Source organism: Cyphomyrmex costatus, unplaced genomic scaffold (genome assembly GCF_001594065.2).
Source record: "Cyphomyrmex costatus isolate MS0001 unplaced genomic scaffold, Ccosl1.0 scaffold216, whole genome shotgun sequence".
Classification (NCBI taxonomy): domain Eukaryota; kingdom Metazoa; phylum Arthropoda; class Insecta; order Hymenoptera; family Formicidae; genus Cyphomyrmex; species Cyphomyrmex costatus.
The window spans coordinates 1007623-1025676 of record NW_017276214.1 but is presented as its reverse complement, the minus strand read 5'-3'; the positions used below and the strand labels follow the sequence as shown (position 1 = coordinate 1025676).

General features: G+C 35.8%; 1 protein-coding gene across 1 annotated transcript; it reads left to right on the top strand.

Annotated features, from left to right (window-relative positions):
• The first annotated feature begins 1226 nt into the window (after positions 1 to 1226).
• Positions 1227 to 17894, top strand: LOC108773633 (DNA-dependent protein kinase catalytic subunit). Its single transcript, XM_018539499.1, is given in 15 exon segments — positions 1227 to 1353; positions 1723 to 1803; positions 2149 to 2319; positions 2405 to 2520; positions 2617 to 3015; positions 3182 to 3360; positions 4023 to 4276; positions 4455 to 5946; positions 6033 to 6837; positions 7077 to 11206; positions 11286 to 11853; positions 12137 to 14494; positions 14573 to 15263; positions 17519 to 17748; positions 17817 to 17894. Coding segments are annotated over 15 exon segments (11679 nt in total).
• Positions 17895 to 18054: the final 160 nt, after the last annotated feature.

Genomic DNA, 18054 nt, shown 5'->3' with positions numbered 1-18054 from the left:
TTTTTACTAAATATCAAACATATATACATTATTATACAAATGTAAAATTACGCTTATATATAAAGCTACCATTAAATAACGTTTATTATAATAAAATAAAGGTAATTTATTATTTATTTATAAATTTTTGAAATCCAAGATACATACATATAATCACATAAACTTAAACAGAGGAAAAAAATTTATTTTTTTGACATATGTATTCTAAATATATACACACACACACTTTTGTAACACATTTATAGATTTATACAATATACATGTATGGATACGTATACCCGTCGTAGACTTTAATAATCCATAGATAGTTTTTATATTGTACAGTTGTACACATATACGTATAGATTATTATATTTTATAAACGCACATTCGCGCGCGCGTAGGTCATTTAATACAAATGGCTGCATTCAACGGAAAAAGTAGCTTTTCAATTGTTCTTTAAAATTCTTTAATATGATTGATGGTCTTGCCCTTAGTTTCTCGTTAAATCTAAATGTATAAACCAATTATATTCAGGAATTTTACAACAGTTAAGTACAAAGTCGCTTTTTCTACTAAACGCAGCTATTTATTTTATATGCATGCGTAAGGTGCGTAAGATTTAAATTTTCTATTATCGATAGAACAAGCAAAAACTATGACAATTCTAATAATTCTCCGAAAGAGGTCTCTGGTCTATTCTGTCAAGTCTGCGATATTTCTAACGTGAGTCATGATGATAACATTGTGAGTCATGTAGCAGGTAACTCAAGGGGGTGAAACTAGGATCGGGCAATGGGAGACAACATAGCGGCTGGGCCAGGCAATTTCGGGAGTGCGCGCGCCTGCGCAACAGGTTGTTAACGAAGTTTAACGTTGAACGTAATCGTTCGGCTGGATGGACATATTTTACTTCGAGTCAACAGTGACATCGAGTGTTGTTTCGATCATGTAATTAAAGTATTAGGATCTCTTCGAACGCGCGTACGGATGTCACTAAAATGTCATAAGCGTGCACACACACAACACACAGAGTTCGAAGGGACTAGTATCTGTCACTAGGAGCGTGACGATCATTCTTGTCGCCATCGTGTAACATGTGGTATGGTAACACGATATTTGCGCTTCTCAGTATATGTTCTGTGAAGTAACTTATACTTTTCAAACGAGATTTAAGTGTCTGTATGTTTAGTGTCAGCGTAGGCATTTTCTAAAAAAAGAAGAAGATAGGTAAGAGATTAAACAATATGGATTCATATCAGACCTTTGTGAAAATATTCAAACAGGCAGTATCTACTAGAAATTATTACGAATTGTCGAATATCTGTGAGAATGGTCATGAATTCCTCGCAATTGTTTCGCTCGAACACAGGGGTAAATATTAATAATATAAATATAAAAATACATATGATATTTTATAACAATATTTTGTTATTTTATGAAAAACAAAATATTTCTTATTCATTTTGTGTTATATTTGAATATTATGGAATATATAGAATCTATTTTTTTTACAAATATTTACACTCAAAATTTTTAAAAGCTTTGATGAAGGAATTATTTGTTCCACATTAAAATATATAATTTATTTTACAAAATCTCATTTTTTTCTGACTGTATTATAATTTTATAAGAATATATTGTATATTTTAAAAAATTATGAATATAATTAAAAATTATGTGTGTGTGTGAATTGATTATGAAACAATTTATCTGCATATATTAATATAATTTGTTTTTTAGAATTAATTGTATGCAGCATATTTGATGAAAATAATGGCTTGTTGAGTTTCCTCAAATATGAACTTTACCATTATGTACCAGGTAACAAACATCTTAACGATGCGCTAAAAGAAGCATTTCATTTTCTTACATTTTTTATTGAAAATTTTTATACTACTCCATGTTTTATACAATATATTGATCAAATTAAGGTAAGATATATTATACATTTGATATTATTTATTTTAATAGATGTTAATAGTACATGATAAAAATAATAATTAGTGATTAATGACATCTAATGAGTCAAAAGTTTAAAGTATAATATTATCATATTAGTAATAGATAGTACTTTATAAATTATAATACGTAGGTCTAAAGAGATTTGATGTTATATATTTTTCTATACATATTAATATTTTATAATAATATTTTTGTGTTATAATTTATTGCAGTTTGTGTGCCAGTTAGGACTAAATGTAATATGTAAATATCTTGTCAAAAAACATGCTTGTAATGCTTTTATAAAATTGATAGAATTATTTAAGGATTATGACTTAAAATTTAATGAAACAATTCATGAGTTTTGTTGGAGATTTAATAAATTTGAGGTAAAAGGTAAAAACATATTATTAAAATAAAAGGTAAAAACATATTATTTGAATTGAATTGTGTACAGAATATAATATCAATTTTATTTTAGAAAAAAGATTTATATTCTGTATACTGGGTAAAATAATTAAGCACAATGAAAGTGTTCGCTCGTCGCGGTATTTAGATACTATTTTCAGACAACTACATGCTGATGCGTGTCAAGAGGTAAAGTCCAATAATGATCCTTAAACTTAATTGTAAGATAATTTACTAATTTTTGAAGAACTAATATATATTTATATGATATAATTTTATGTGCAGTATAATCTCAATATCAACGTACGACAGGACTTCCATTTGTATTTTGATGCTCTTGCGGACATATTAGATGGTGTAAAACCGCTGAATGCAATAAAGGATATACTTCTCCCTAATTTGTACAAATGGATCAAAGATCTCAGCCAACCAAATCAACAAGGGGATAACCAGGAGAGGGTCAAAAAAGTTATGATATCAGCACTTGATTTTCTACGTCGTCATATGAATCTATTTCAAAATCTACTGTATCCTGATTGCATGTATTGGCATGATATCCTTCAACGCTTATCGCTCAAAACAACCACTTATGGCATTTGTGGACAACGTGCATTGAAAAAATTTTATCGAATTATTGGGCAAATTCTTATAAATAAAAATAGTGACGAGAGCGAAATATTAAAGGTAAGACATTATATTAAATAATAAAACATACAAAACATTTTAATTTGTTATTTGCAACTAAAAAGGAAATTCTTATGAACTGAATCTCAAAGAACATAATAGATAATAAAATTATATTCTTTAGTTAATTCCAGCTTTATAATTTACGATGTATTTTTGGTTTTAGAAATTTTTGGAATATTTCTGTAGAGAATTCGAAAAAACTAATTTAGATGTAACCACATTGCGATTAATTGTTTATGGCTTCAGTCAAATGGCTGCGCCATGCAAAGTGCACAAGACTGCATTGAAAGTAGAACATATGTATTCCATTACAACCAGTTACGCGCTTCCTCATTGTTCCAGGTAAAATATTTTAGATATATGAGGATAATTTTAAACAGTTAAACAATGTGGCTCAATGATAAACAAACATAAATAGAAATGAGCATACAGCCACAACGCATTTGTAAAAATCATATATTTTAAAAAAAGAGAAAAGTAAATGTTTCGGTCAAGTTTTGACCATCGTCAGTACATAAAAATTAATTTTATTGATTTTTTTGAATAAAGAATGCGCAATATGAAAATAAAGTTGTTTTAACCTGTCGATTTTTCTTAAAAAAGAAGTATGAAAATTATTAACATTTAATTGTAAAATATTTTGTAAGTGGACAAGAATTAATCTTTCATTAATACAAGTTTTTAAGAAAAATATCCTAATTTTCAGTTTCAAATTCTTTTTTATAAGATTCATACATTGTTTTAATAAAACAATATTGAAAGCCGAAATAAAATCTAATAAATTCGAAAAATGAGAAGTTTTGTCGCATTTTAATGCTCGCGAGATATATAACAGTCAAACAATGTGAAAAGGTGGCTCAATGATAAGTAAATATAAATAGAAATGAGCATATAGACAATTTTAAACAATTTATATTGGAATTTCTTTATAATTCTTTATAATAAGAATTCTTTATAATAAGAATTCTTATAATAAGAATAATAATTCTTTGTTCTTTTTCAAGCGAGCATAGTCATTCGACGATGATAGAGAGCATCTGTTATTATCAAGAAATACTCTCAGAAATACTGTATCACATGACTGATGTTACAATTGAAAACATTAATGTTCTTATAAAGCTTAGTATCTACGCGATCAAGAGATTCCCCGATTTAGCAATATCTAACAACGCGGTCGCCATTTCAGCATTGACTAAAACTATCAGCAATCTTGCGAGCGTCAATAAAGATCTACTGCAGCGATACCTCGATAGTATAGGTAAATAAATTCGATGATCTTTGATAAATAATTGTATATATAATGAATTTTTAAAGAAAATTTTATTCGATACAATATTTTTATTCATAATTACCTAAAGAGTAATTATATGATAATAATGAAGTTTATTTTTTTTTCGAAAATTTTCAATGTATTAAAACCTCGTTTTTGTGATTAGTTTATGACGGTATTGCGTGGAGTTGCTCGCACACTTTGGCGCTTGACGCAGAATTGCAACGGGAATTGAACAATCTGAAACAGTCACCAGTATGCTACAAGAATTACCTACCGCTGTGGACGGAGCTATTGAATGTTGAGAAATATCATGGAGGAATATCACAAGAACAGTTAGTACAATACGTAGCCAACACTATGGTAGACGTATGCATCAGGTTGATAAATCGCCTGAACATAAACGTGAAACGAAGGAACGAGGATACTGTATTATCCGATGTAGCTCTGACTCAGAACGCCGTGAATCAAGCGGACTTCCGTGTGTTTGTGAATCTCGTGGACCTCTATGTCGACGTGATCGATGCATCAGAGCCGCAAACGTTCGCCAAAACCGTACACAGATTTCTCTGCGAAGTAATTCGATTATCGTACAAATATCCGCTGATATCTGGCTTCTACAAATTGATTCGATCTGGTATGAAAGTTTTTACTTATATATCAGAAGACAAAGAGGAAGAGAAAAGCGCAGAGTTGCGACGAATGGAGGAGCTTTTATCTAATTACTTATGGTACACTCTCGATCTAATTCCTACGTTCTCCAATGAACTACTAATCGCATGTCTCTACCTGATCCTAGACACACCCTTCATGTATGTCAAAGATGCGCTGCCGCGCACACTATCGATGTTTAAGATCGCGTTCACTGTTGGTCTGAGCAACTTGGAACTCGCGTATACCGCGCTCACTTCTCTCGAGATATGGATAGCAAAGGCACAGGAACAGAAACAAGATGAAAAAATAAACGAATTATTACGTGAAATCATCGTGTACTTAGAACCTTATTTGTGCAGCACGGAAAGCTCTTTTGAGGTCTCACAAGACTTGATAGCGGCGAGAAAGCGCGTGAAACATGTTGATGTTATCAATACAGATTATACGCTGCGGAACTACCAGCGGCGAGTTTTACTGTTCCTCGGATCGCTTGATCACGATATGCTAACGAGTTTTGTGCACGAGCAAGCTTCTCGTAATACTGGAGCGTCCTGGGATTATAAAGAACTATTCAAAGTTTGCAAGTACAGTCTGTTACTGCCAGATGTACAACTGATTATCCATTTTGACCGGATGCTACCACGGGTAATTGCGTTAGCGCGCGACTCCAGCGATCGGCGCACGAAGATCGCAGCTTGCGAGGTTCTACACTCAATGATAACTATTATTATCGGCTCAATAAGGTCCGATCCAGAGACTCGCTTTCCCACTCTTTATAGCACTTTATGTCAGACCGTACTTGTTCTCGGCTGCGACTCAGATGAGGTCGTATGTAGCCTCTTTCGTCCACTGGCGATGCAGCTAATGCATTGGTGGAGCTCCAAGCTCGAGGCAATGTCGTTTGTAATCGATTCACTTTTCGACAGTTTGATCAACGACTCGAATCCCGCTTTGCGCGAATTCTCCGGCATGTGTCTTGCAGAGTTCACACTCTGGTCAATCAGGTATCTCAATATGAACTAGGTTTTTATCATTTTTTTTAAGACAAATGTCAATATCAGAGCGATTGATAAATCAATCTGTTTAACAGGCAGGCCAAAACAGACAGAGTGCAACATGTGGAGATGATCATCGAAAAGATCAACAATCTCGCGTTGCATCCTTTGACGCATAAACGCATAGCCGCAGCCGTAGCCTTCAATCATCTCTATAAGATTTTACGCGAGGAAGACAACCTAGTGTCAATATACTGGTTGGAAATATTTTATTGTTTTGTCCGCAGCTTAGATGGATGCAATGATCTGTCAATCACGAATGCATTGGCCCATATCGAGAAAGTAATGAAAGTCGAGGCGGAAAGTCTAAAAACACCCAATCATGACCGTCGAAAACCGCACGAGTTCGATCACGCAACACTGACTTACGCTCTGTACTGGTTGCTGTCACAATGCGGAAATTTCGATGAGCATTACCGTGCGAAATGCATGGAACTGTACGTTAACGTGTCGCAACATATCGACAGTTCCGCGCAGGAAACGATGCAGAACTTCGTTGATACTTATGGAACAGAACGTCTGAACGATGATATCATCTTAAAAGGCTTAAAATCAAGCATGGAGGATATTTCCTCGGCTAGTAATATGAAGTCACTATTGAAAGCTCTCGATTGTTACATGTGGCTGATAAATAAGAAATTGCTAAGTGTAGAAAAACTCTTTCCCGCCAATGATATAGACAAGCAACTAATTTTTGTCTATATTCGTAATTTTACTTGTCAATTCTGGGAAACAATCAAAGAGTCCTCGACTACAATGAAATCTAGAGAACTCGAACAACTACAGTGCAAAGTTCTGATGACTACGTTAAATTTCGTACAAATGCTATTGAACGTTAACGTAAGTTATTTCAATCTTTTAGTTTTAGTTTACATTGCTATATACATATAATCGAGATTTATCGAATAATCAAATTTAATATTAAAAATAATTAAGGCAAAATGTGATTATTGATTGACAATTACGAACAAATGATTACCTATAGTTTAATAAATAGGATTTATTTGAATTAATATCTATCTACGTATTAATTGATAAATAATTTTGCAATAAAGTTTTGCTAATTATTTGTTTTCCAGGTCAATTTTCCGAAATCGTTATGGGACGAGTCATTGTCCGCTTTAACGATTAGATGTATAATGCATCCACGAACACTCGGTTTCAATATGAAAAATATTAGGATGATGGATAAACTGCCACATGTCTTGGAAACTCTGTTAAATTCGATGAGATCGAGATATAATTATGTTCTGCCGGATATTTTTAACAAATATCTTTTAAATTTTATTCGGAAAATCATCACAAAACTTCTTGATCTACAAGATATCAAAAAAAACAATTGCTGCGACGATCTGATTCAACACGTTAATGGTCTGATTCTATTAAAGCGGTGTGACATGTTCAATCCAACGATGTTAGAAACAAGTGCTTTCACGAATGCTGATGACACAATTACGCAGATTTTTAAGTTTTTGGTGAATGAATGTATTGGGAAATTGGCCTGCAAGGACTTGAGCATGATTGAGTACTTGCGAGCTTTGATGGAATTTCAGTTCTCGCTACTCCCGCCGATAATTGAGACACCAGTGATAATACCCGATGATGTTCGAGCGATAATCGAGACACTGGTTAAGTTCATGTCTAACAATTTTCCATTAATCAGTGTGGACTGCACGATCACGCACGGCGAACATTTTCTGAATACATTCAGAAGTGTGATCTTCAAATATATGTTGACACACGTGAGCGCGATCACCCACGTCTTTGATATATTGCATAACAATCCGACCTTCCTGCTGTAGTGGATTGAAGACATGTTGCTGTTCCTGAAACGGCACAGGCGCGAACTGCAGGCTCACGTGGACATCATAGTCGACTGGATTCTACAGCAATTTACTTATCTAAAGAACGTCATTTTTAATGTGGACAGTCGCAAAGAGAGACTAATAAATATTTACAGTATCGCGGTGCATCTGAAGTCAAAGCCCACGGAGGTCAAGCAGAATGATGAATTCTATCAGTGGATTCAGGATGAATTAACGAATAATGACAATTTCGAGTATAAGACAAAGATTCTTAAAAACTTCTTCGTCTGCCTAACAGATCGCAATGACTTGCAGATACGTAGGGCCTTAAGATTCAACAGTCTTTGCTCGAATCTATCTGAGACGAGCGTGAACACCATGAAAGTGATCAATTGCTTCGAGACACTGCTAGTACTGCTGTCGACGACCAGATCAGTGATAATGCTCGAGTGCGTGATAAACGTTGTCGCCGGTACCGAGCGACATATTACCGATAGAAATCGTCTCTTCGACGAAAAACTGGAGGAGCATCTGCGTGGATACTACTATGGAGCGTCCCTTAAACACGTTCTAGAATCGCTGCAAGAAACCTACTCTAAGTTTATGGAGATAAACACTACTGAAACGAAAAGACTTCATATTTTGCACAGGTTTCTCCTGCCAGCGTTTAATTTTTGCGACTCAGTCGCTATCGAAAGTTTCTTTGAGCGTAATTTCGAAGTTCTGTACAATGAATACACTAATTTATCGTACATTTTAACTAAAGACTATGATGCATTGAAGCAAAAAATCGTAACGATGATTGGATACTCCCAATTACTTACAATTATGTTTGCCAGAGTGGATAAGAACAAAATACAGATGAACAAAATGAGCACACAGAGTTCAATGAATCTAAAATCTGATTCAAAAATTCTGATCAAAAGGTCTGTTAAATGTGACACATTCAAACTGATACACAGCAGCATACATATACAGACAAAAGTATTCAGACAGTCAGTAGAACAAAAACTCATGCGTCTGTTGCATCGTTCTGCATACAATTTCTTATTGGCGATCATAAGCTTGAATGAAAAGTACTATAGTAATGCAACTATAATAAGCCGTATATTTCGTAAATGCATTTGGGAAAATATTATAAACTGTAGCACACAGTACAAACTTGGTCAGACCTTTAAGGATTATCCAAAAACCTGCGAGATCACAGTCAATATCAGATCCACGGAAGTCGCCAGGAAGGAGCAACAGACGCATAGATATTCCTATGTTCACAGCTATGATTTATCGACTTGTACATTAAGTGAGGATATTAATGCCTATGATCTCAACAAATGTGTCGTGTTGCCGGCCGATTTTCATCATTCCACTCCGACAATAAATTCCGCCGATTCCGCTCCACTTCGCACACATAATGTGACGACCATCACCTTAACAAGCGACGATTTTAACAAACATGAATGCATGCCATATATTTGCGTTCTATTACGACATATCAGAAAGGCATTCATATCGACTGACACAGAACCCGAGTTGCTTAAGAATTTCCTCGACGTTATGCAGCTCAATGATATTCATGTGAATATTCAGCTATTCATGCTAAAAATTATTTCAAACACAGCAGATGAGGTATTCAAGCCTTACGCCAAGTTCTCGCTGACAAAAATCATCAAGACTATCGTTAATTATTTGCAAGGAAACAATAATTTGAATTACATTATTACGGACGTTTTGGAGATACTAATGGATTGGCACGATGTAGCCAAACCAAACAACGAAGACAGTAGAGCAGAGGCACAAAAACTTTTTGAGAGATTTAGTGAAAAAATATTCGAAAAAAATTCTGACACTAACAATCGCGTCCGTAAGTACAATCTCAATCTGTTAAGGACTATGGTAGAAAAATGGCGCAGCTGCTTACGGCTGCCGAGCGATTTCCTAAACCAACAAATAATATCCGCGCCGTCAGCTGCAGTATTTCTTATCCTGATATTTCTCAACAATAATATAATAGAGGAGATTGTAACTAAAGATGATATCGTTAACTTTCTACTGAAGCAATTGGAAAATTGGAATGCATCTGATTCGGACGAGACGCCTCTGCAGTGCTGCGAGTGTCTCGGTTTGTATCTACGTTTTCTAGATAACAACAGGCGCGAAAGAGATAAAAATGAAGTAAAGGACAAAATCTACAAGATCCTCGGTGATTCTTCACTGTATCACTTGGACAAACAAGTGAAACGCGTCGCTCATCTCTGCCAAATTTATCCCGAGGTAGCCCAAAATTATATTAATGTCGCGATTAGTGCCATGAATGCGAAGAAGTACCAGGCGAAATCTCTAGAAATATTAGCGTTAGCGATACCTGGACTCCCTGCGGAAAACATCATTGACAATCTGTACCATATAAGGCTGCAGAAGATCTTAGAGGCTCGGATGTCGTGCTGCGAGAAGGTAGCATTGCGAATCGTTCGTGACGTGGTGAATATATTGCCGATAGAAAAGCTGCCTGAGAAACAGGAAACAGTGATTCTATACGTCAAGGACAATATCACGGAACACCGAGAATTGGTTTATGACATACTTATGAGGATCCACAAGAGATGTTCGGCAGATATCGCGGACAACAGTGCAATCGTGAAAAATTTACTATCTGTCAGTGAGCGAAATCTACTGACCGGTCTATTGGACCCATCTCCCGATCTACAGGACAAAATACTAAAGTTCTGGATAGAGGAGACGAACCTGGGAACAAAGAAATTGAAGGATCTATTGGTCTCGCTTTTAAAAATGTATACGCCTCAGCTGATAACGGAAGAGGATGCATTCGCACCCTTCGTGGCATTGCTAATGTTGCAACAGGCCACTAAATCGACATATTATACGAAGAAGATATTCAACGATCCTTTACCTTGTAATACAAGTCGTTTCAAGGAGTTTAACATAACCGTTTCCTGGCAAAGGCGAAATCTGAGCTGCGTAACGCCAATTTTCGTCGACTCACTCGCCTCTCAAATGAGCTACAGCATCTTTTCTCAGAGTGTTAATAACGATTTAAGCGGTATGATTCCTACATTCTCTCATTCACGTCTCTTGCAAGATTTACGCACAACGCAAGATCTGCAGTTCGAACCGACTCTTGACGACGACGACGACGACAACGCCGCGGATGCAGCTACAATGCTTGATATTTCATTGCACAACACTGGATTTGATCGAACGATAATTGCATCCTCGTCGAGACAACCGCTAGAGACCGCGAAGCGCAAGACATTCACCAGAATTCTGGCGAATACACCAAATGTCACAAACAACTTCCGTAACGATCAAATACGAAAAAATTTGCAACGGACAGAAAGAATAAACCAGGAGAATATCAGACAGAGAAGTAGTGTGAAATTGTACAGGTAAGATTATTTTGACTTGATAATTTTTTAGCTCAATTCCGAATAATTCTATGCTAACGTTTTTTCTACTTTTATCTAGGAACTATAGGATCGGAGAGGTTCCTGACATCGAGATATCTCACAAGAGTTTTATCGTACCGCTTCAACAGTTAGTTAAATTGGATCGGCTGATCTGTAAAGACGTGATCGTGTCTCTGTTCTGTTCACTGATCGAGGAAACGACTGATCAAGAAAATAAATCTGATAATTTCCGTCAGACCATCGTAAACAGTCTGAAGAAAATCCTACATGAATCGTGCGAGAGGGACAGTTCTTTCAACGCTGTTATTTTAGAAACGTTGCTAAAGTTGAGTCAAAACGTTGCTACAATCGCCAATTGTTGTGATCCGCGAGACGTAATGAAGGCATCTAAGGCTAATCATTTGAACGCTCTCGGTGTTCTTCTCTTGGAACGCAGTTTACTGCCTGATGCGCAGGAGGACGACTCATTACCCACATCAAGCAAGAGAATGCGAATACAGGACGATGTAATTCATCGCGATGAGACCAATAAGTGGGTGCAACTGGCGTCTCTTTATAAATCTCTGAATGATGTTGACGTCACTCTAAATGTCTTCCGAGGACAATTTTTCGACCAGAACGTGCAGGTAATTTTTAAGATATTAGACGTAAACAGTTTTATCGAGTTAATTTGAATATAACGAGATCAAGGATAATTTCTTATATTCATAAAAAAATCATTAACTTTATTCGTTTTTATGTTCTTTTCACATTTAAAAAAAAGTTTTCCTGTCCTTCTTTTTAAAACAAATTGTTTATAATTTCTGTCAAAATTTGAAACTTGTCTAATAAAATAGAATTTGTTAGAAATATAAAAATTATATTACTTAGATTATAAAGATTATGTGTTATCCATCATTCTTTATGTAGGAAGCGGCTCTCGCGGAGGTAAACGGTGACTGGGTTCGAGCAAAGGATGCGTTTACGAAAGCTTATGAAGAAATAACAGATTCTTCAATAAAGGAACATTGCTTGCAAGGGTTACTTGAAGCAGTAAACAATCTCTGTGACTGGTCAGCGATCAATCAACTCGTGAAGAAACGAGTTGATAATCAACATGTGAGAAATAACCTATGCAGTATCTGGAACGACGCATGGAGAGACTGGATAATCCCGTATACTTGCGATGCCTATGTGCATATGATGTCGGAAAAGGAAGATTTGCCTATAAACTCGGTTATGGAGATACAGCAATCGTGGATATATGATCAAGAAAAATTGCAGCATCTTATGCCCTTGACAGGCGAAAATCTGGTGATGTTTCTGCTCAACGAGGATGTGAGAAAGGCAACCGATCTGTTAAATGATCTCTTAGATATGACGGGAAAGCAATGGGTTGGACTCAATCCTCTCTGCACCGAATTGCGAATACACAAATTATACAAGCTACAAATGATGAACGATCTCAATGCTTCCCTCAAGATTCTTCGTTGCGCGAACGAAGCAGAGTACTTGAACAGAATGGTGGCGCTGTTGAATTTATGGTCAATGAAAACTACTACAATTCGAGACAATCTTATTCAATGGAACAAATTAGCTGCCTATCGAACATATTCCTCGATATTGTTCCAGAACAAATACAGAGAACAAGAAGTGACAAAGCGGTGTGATCAAATCAATTATCAGCTCCGATTAGGTATCATCAACGCTGCGTTGAATCAAAAACACCGATATATTGCCGAGAAACATCTAAATTATGTAACAAGTGAAGCATTTTATGAGGAGAACGTTTGTTATCTGGATGTAATGTGGCTTAAAGCTAGACTCAAGTCTTTATTTGCCGACGTTGAAACGGACATTTCCAAGAAAATGTCCAATTACACTGCTTCCTGGAAAAACTCGCATAAATTATTGAATAAGAACGGTGAGCTCGATATCGACACGAGTAATGCCATCAGAGAACATATCAGCACAATGGCTTCGAAGATCGAATTCTTGAGCAGGGAGAACAAGGAATTTGCGATAGCATTAAAGTACAACACCACGATCCTGCGGGACATAGGAAAAGTAGAACACGGAAAAGAAATAACAGCAGTACCGGGAATACCAGTGGATGATCTGGATAATATCCAGAAATATTTGCTGCGTTATAGTTTGGAGAAGCTGCAATCTTGCTGCAAGGATACGACCACCGCCAACGTTGGCAAACACTACTGCGCCCTGGCTAAACACTGTTACGACAGATTAATGAGTACTGACGTAGAAAGCGACGAGATCTTCCAAGAATTTCTGTCGTCCACTTTGAAATCCATGTATCACGATTGTCTCGAAGCTACGCATTACTTCCCTTGTTTGCTGAAACCTGAACGATTACAGAACGACAAGACGCAAGAAACATTCGTCCAAGAATGTGCTAAATTGCAACCGTGGCTGTTTTTGCGCTGGCGAGACCTGCTCTTTTCCCATCTGAGAACACCGTCGATTTCAACCGCGATTATACCGATTATCAAAAAGCTCGCAGAGAAATATCCCGATGCGATTATCTATAATTATTACCTTACCGTCGAAAGGAACCGCAGTATTCTTAAGGATGTGATCTTACACGACAAAGCGAAAGAGTACGAGCGGTTCTTGCGAGCGATACAATACGTGGTGCAACCAGAACTGTATTTGAAACACTACGTCGAAAAGGCGATACAGGATCTATCTTCGGAAAGAAAAAATATGGCCATCGAATTGCTCTTGCAAAAAGTCTATCCAGATTCCAACATAAGCACGATAGAAGGAAAGAACCCGCGACCAGGTGCTATTTTTACAGAAATTGGATGTTACAAGAGCGATATAGCATCTTTGAAGCCTGAGAAGTTGCGGAAGCCTAAAGTTGCGGAAGAAGAATTGAAAAAACTTTTACAATCATTGAACGACAAGTCCCGAAACAATAGGAAACTGAGCACAAATAAGCTGGTGAAATATAGCCCGTTCTTGCAGGAATACATCGGTGGTAGTATCGAGATACCCGGACAATACACCGGTGATAGGGAACCCATGCTGCGCTACCATGTAAAAATCGTGCGGTTCGAGCCGCAAGTGGAGGTCATGCAATCACTGCGCAAACCGATTCGTATCAGCATGATAGGCGACAATGGTAAAGAGTACAAGTTTCTGGTAAAATTTGGCGAAGATCTAAGAATGGACCGGGGCTTACAGCAACTATATTCCACTATGAACAGAACATTGCGCAACGATCCTGACTGCAGACAGAGACGCTTGGCCATCGACACGTATGAGGTGATACATATTTATCTTTCAACTTAAATATTGTCAACATATCTTCATTACTGTAACACGTCAACTTTCCTTTTGTAGGTAATTCCGTTATCGAACTCGTTCGGTCTCATACAATGGATTGAAAACACAAGATCTCTGAATGAACTAATATACTTAACTCTGTCAAATAGAGAGATAGATTGTTGCCAAAACATTGTTAAGAAATATACAGACTGGATATGTGAAGCGGTACCCAAACCACCGCTGAGCGATTATTATAAAGAAGCTGTATCCAAATACAGGCAGCAAGCGGTCACGGAGAACATGAATCGTCTGATTAGAGAGACGAAGCAAACAGCTCTACGTGATGCGTTTGTTTCGATTAGTCCATCCCCGGAATGTTTTGTTATGCTGCGACGCAACTTCGTCACCAGTTACGCGACCATGTGTGTGGCGCATTGGCTCGCAGGAATCGGTGATCGCCACCTACAGAACACCCTGGTACACGTCACGACTGGACGTTGCTTAGGCATCGATTTCGGTCACGCTTTCGGAAGTAGTATACAAATACCTATACCGGAACTCGTACCATTCCGTCTGACACCACAAATCCTCGAACTGCTGCGACCCTTCACAGAACGGAACCTTCTAGCAACGATCATGACCTATACAATGCAGGCCTTGCGCGATGATCAGGGTCCGATCCTCGCTTGCATGGACATCTTCGTTCACAAGCCCATCCAGCGGTCGAATAAAAATTACGAGATAAACGATGAGGACATTGATACAGGTATAAAAGAATATGCAAATTGAGATATCATTATCTTAAAAAAGGCGTATAGACGTTTTTTTGAAGCCTCTATTCGTTGAGGCAGTTAAAGTAATCCGAAAATGGTGAATTTTGGTAACAAGGAATTTTCGGGGACGCTCTTTTAAAAACATGGTAAAAATTATGATAATTAAAAAAGACTTATCCAATATGGCGGACGGAAAAGATGCAAAAATCTTAAAGGTTTTCCGATTTCGACGAAATTTGGATTAAGGGGCGGACGCTGATTTCGAATCAAAATTAGGTCAAAATTAGGAAATTCCAAATGGTTGATCCAAAATGGCGGACGAAAGTGTTGCGAAATACATAAAAATTTAAAAATTTCAGCGAAATTAGGTAAATGGGGGTTACCGCGAACGCTGATTTTGATTCCGTGTTCCAAATTTTTAAATTCAATATGGCAGACGGAAATGTTGCGGAAATCAATAAGATTTTCCAAATATGACGAATTTAATAAGACGCAAAGAAATGTAATTATAATTTAAAGCTTAATCGACTATGGTTTGGTGTAAATTTTGTAAAAGAAAATTATATGGTCGTTCAAAAAACAAAAATGAATCGCGCGCGTAGCGCTCTGTGAAGTTGGCACCCCTAAATGCGAATATTGGTAATATCATTATTGCATTCGTTTGTCCACTGTTTGTCCACGTTTGTCCACCCGTTATTTTCTTTGGTCCACCCCACAAAAAAAGGTTATGCACAAAAAAAAATTGTAACATCCCCAAGTGATAATTTTTCATAATTATGTATGGATATCGTTTGTCCACAACGCGCACGTGATTGTCCACCCATTATTTTCATTTGTCCACCCTATTTTTATTATATTTTGCGTAATAATGTAAAATAATCACTTGGGGGTGTTACAATTTTTTTTTATGCATAACTTTTTTGGAGGATGGACAAATGAAAATAACGGGTGGACCAACAGTGGACAAACGAATGCAATAATGATTTTACCAATATTCGCATTTAAGGTGCCAACTTCGCAAAGCAGCTCTGTAAAGTTGGAATCTGTAAATGCGAATATTGGTAATATTATTACATTCGTTTGTCCACTGTTTATCCACGTTTGCCCACCCGATATTTTCATTGGTCCACCCTCCAAAAAAAAGTTATACACAAAAAAATTGTAACACCTCCAAGTGATTATTTTACACTATTACGAAAAATATAATAAACATAGGATGGACAAACGAAAATAATGGGTGGACAAACGTGGACAAACAGTGGACAAACGAATGCAATAATGATTTTACCAATATTCGCATTTAAGGTGCCAACTTCGCAAAGCAGCTCTGTAAAGTTGGAATCTGTAAATGCGAATATTGGTAATATTATTATTGCATTCGTTTGTCCACTGTTTGTCCATGTTTGTCCATCCGTTATTTTCATTTGTCCACCCTCCAAAAAAAAGTTATACACAAAAAAAGATTTTAACATCCCCCAAGTGATTATTTTTCGAGTTCGTATCAATTGCTTGAGAATTCATTTTACTAAATTAATGATTTTTTCGAAAAAATACGAATGAAAAATATCAAAAAAAACGAAGAACAACTGAATAAGATTAAAAGAAGACGAAAATCATCATCTTCATGACTATTTCAAGAAGCGGGGAAAAATAAAAAAATAAAAAAAAATACGAAAATCAATCATTTAAAATGAAGACAATTAATTAAAACTAACGGGAAAAAAGGAAAAGAACAAATAATAATCTCATAAATTAGACAAATCCAGAAAAAAATTTTAAGAATGTATAAATGCTTAAATTTTTTAAAAAATTAAGTAAAGAAAGAACCTACGTTGTAATTTTAGGGGGTTAACAAACCAGTTTGGTCTTTTCCAGATTTGTTTGTGTATCTCCAATAATTCTGAATCGCGCGCGTAGCGCGCGCAGGAAAAGGCTAGTGATGTGAATTTTGTAAAATAATTGGTTTGATGAACAAGATCGACTCTTTATGACAAGAGTAAAATAATAACTTTTTATAACTATGTTATAAAAATTATACGAACTATTTAGAAAAAATATATATTTATATGAAATATATATATATATATATTATTTATGATATATATTTTTTATTGTTACAAAACTAAGTAGCTATTCTGTATATGATGAGTGAAAAATGAAACTTAGATATTGTAGTAAAAAAAAAACCCATCATTTTTGTCATCAAACTTGCCTATGTAAGAAGAATAATACGTTTTATGATTCGCAGATTTAGAATGGTCCAAGAAAAATATCGAGATAGTTGCGAAGAAGTTAAATGGAATCCATCCTTCAATCATTACATTAGAACAATTGAAATCGCCATACAATAAAAACGTTACCAATGGATACTTTGACAATAAATACCTTAAAAAATGTTCAGCTATTGTTTCCGGCAATGATGAGATCAAACAAGCGCGAGCTGATATAAAAAGGGACCATTTGACTGCTGTAGAACAGGTAATTTTGTTACTAACAATTAATTACTTTTTTTTTAGGGCTCGGATTAACGATCGATTGTATTTTAGGTGAATTGTTTATTGGATCAAGCAAAAGACTTGAATATCTTGGGTCGTATGTATCAAAATTGGCAACCTTGGTTGTAATGCTGTGTAATATTCATAAAATATATGAATATATTACGTTTGAAGTATCGATAATTTAAAAGTTTATAAATTTTTTTTAGTCTAGAAAGCTTAAACAAAGAAAAAATTATTACAACATTAATTGAATAATAATTAAAAACTCGTGTATAATTATATAATA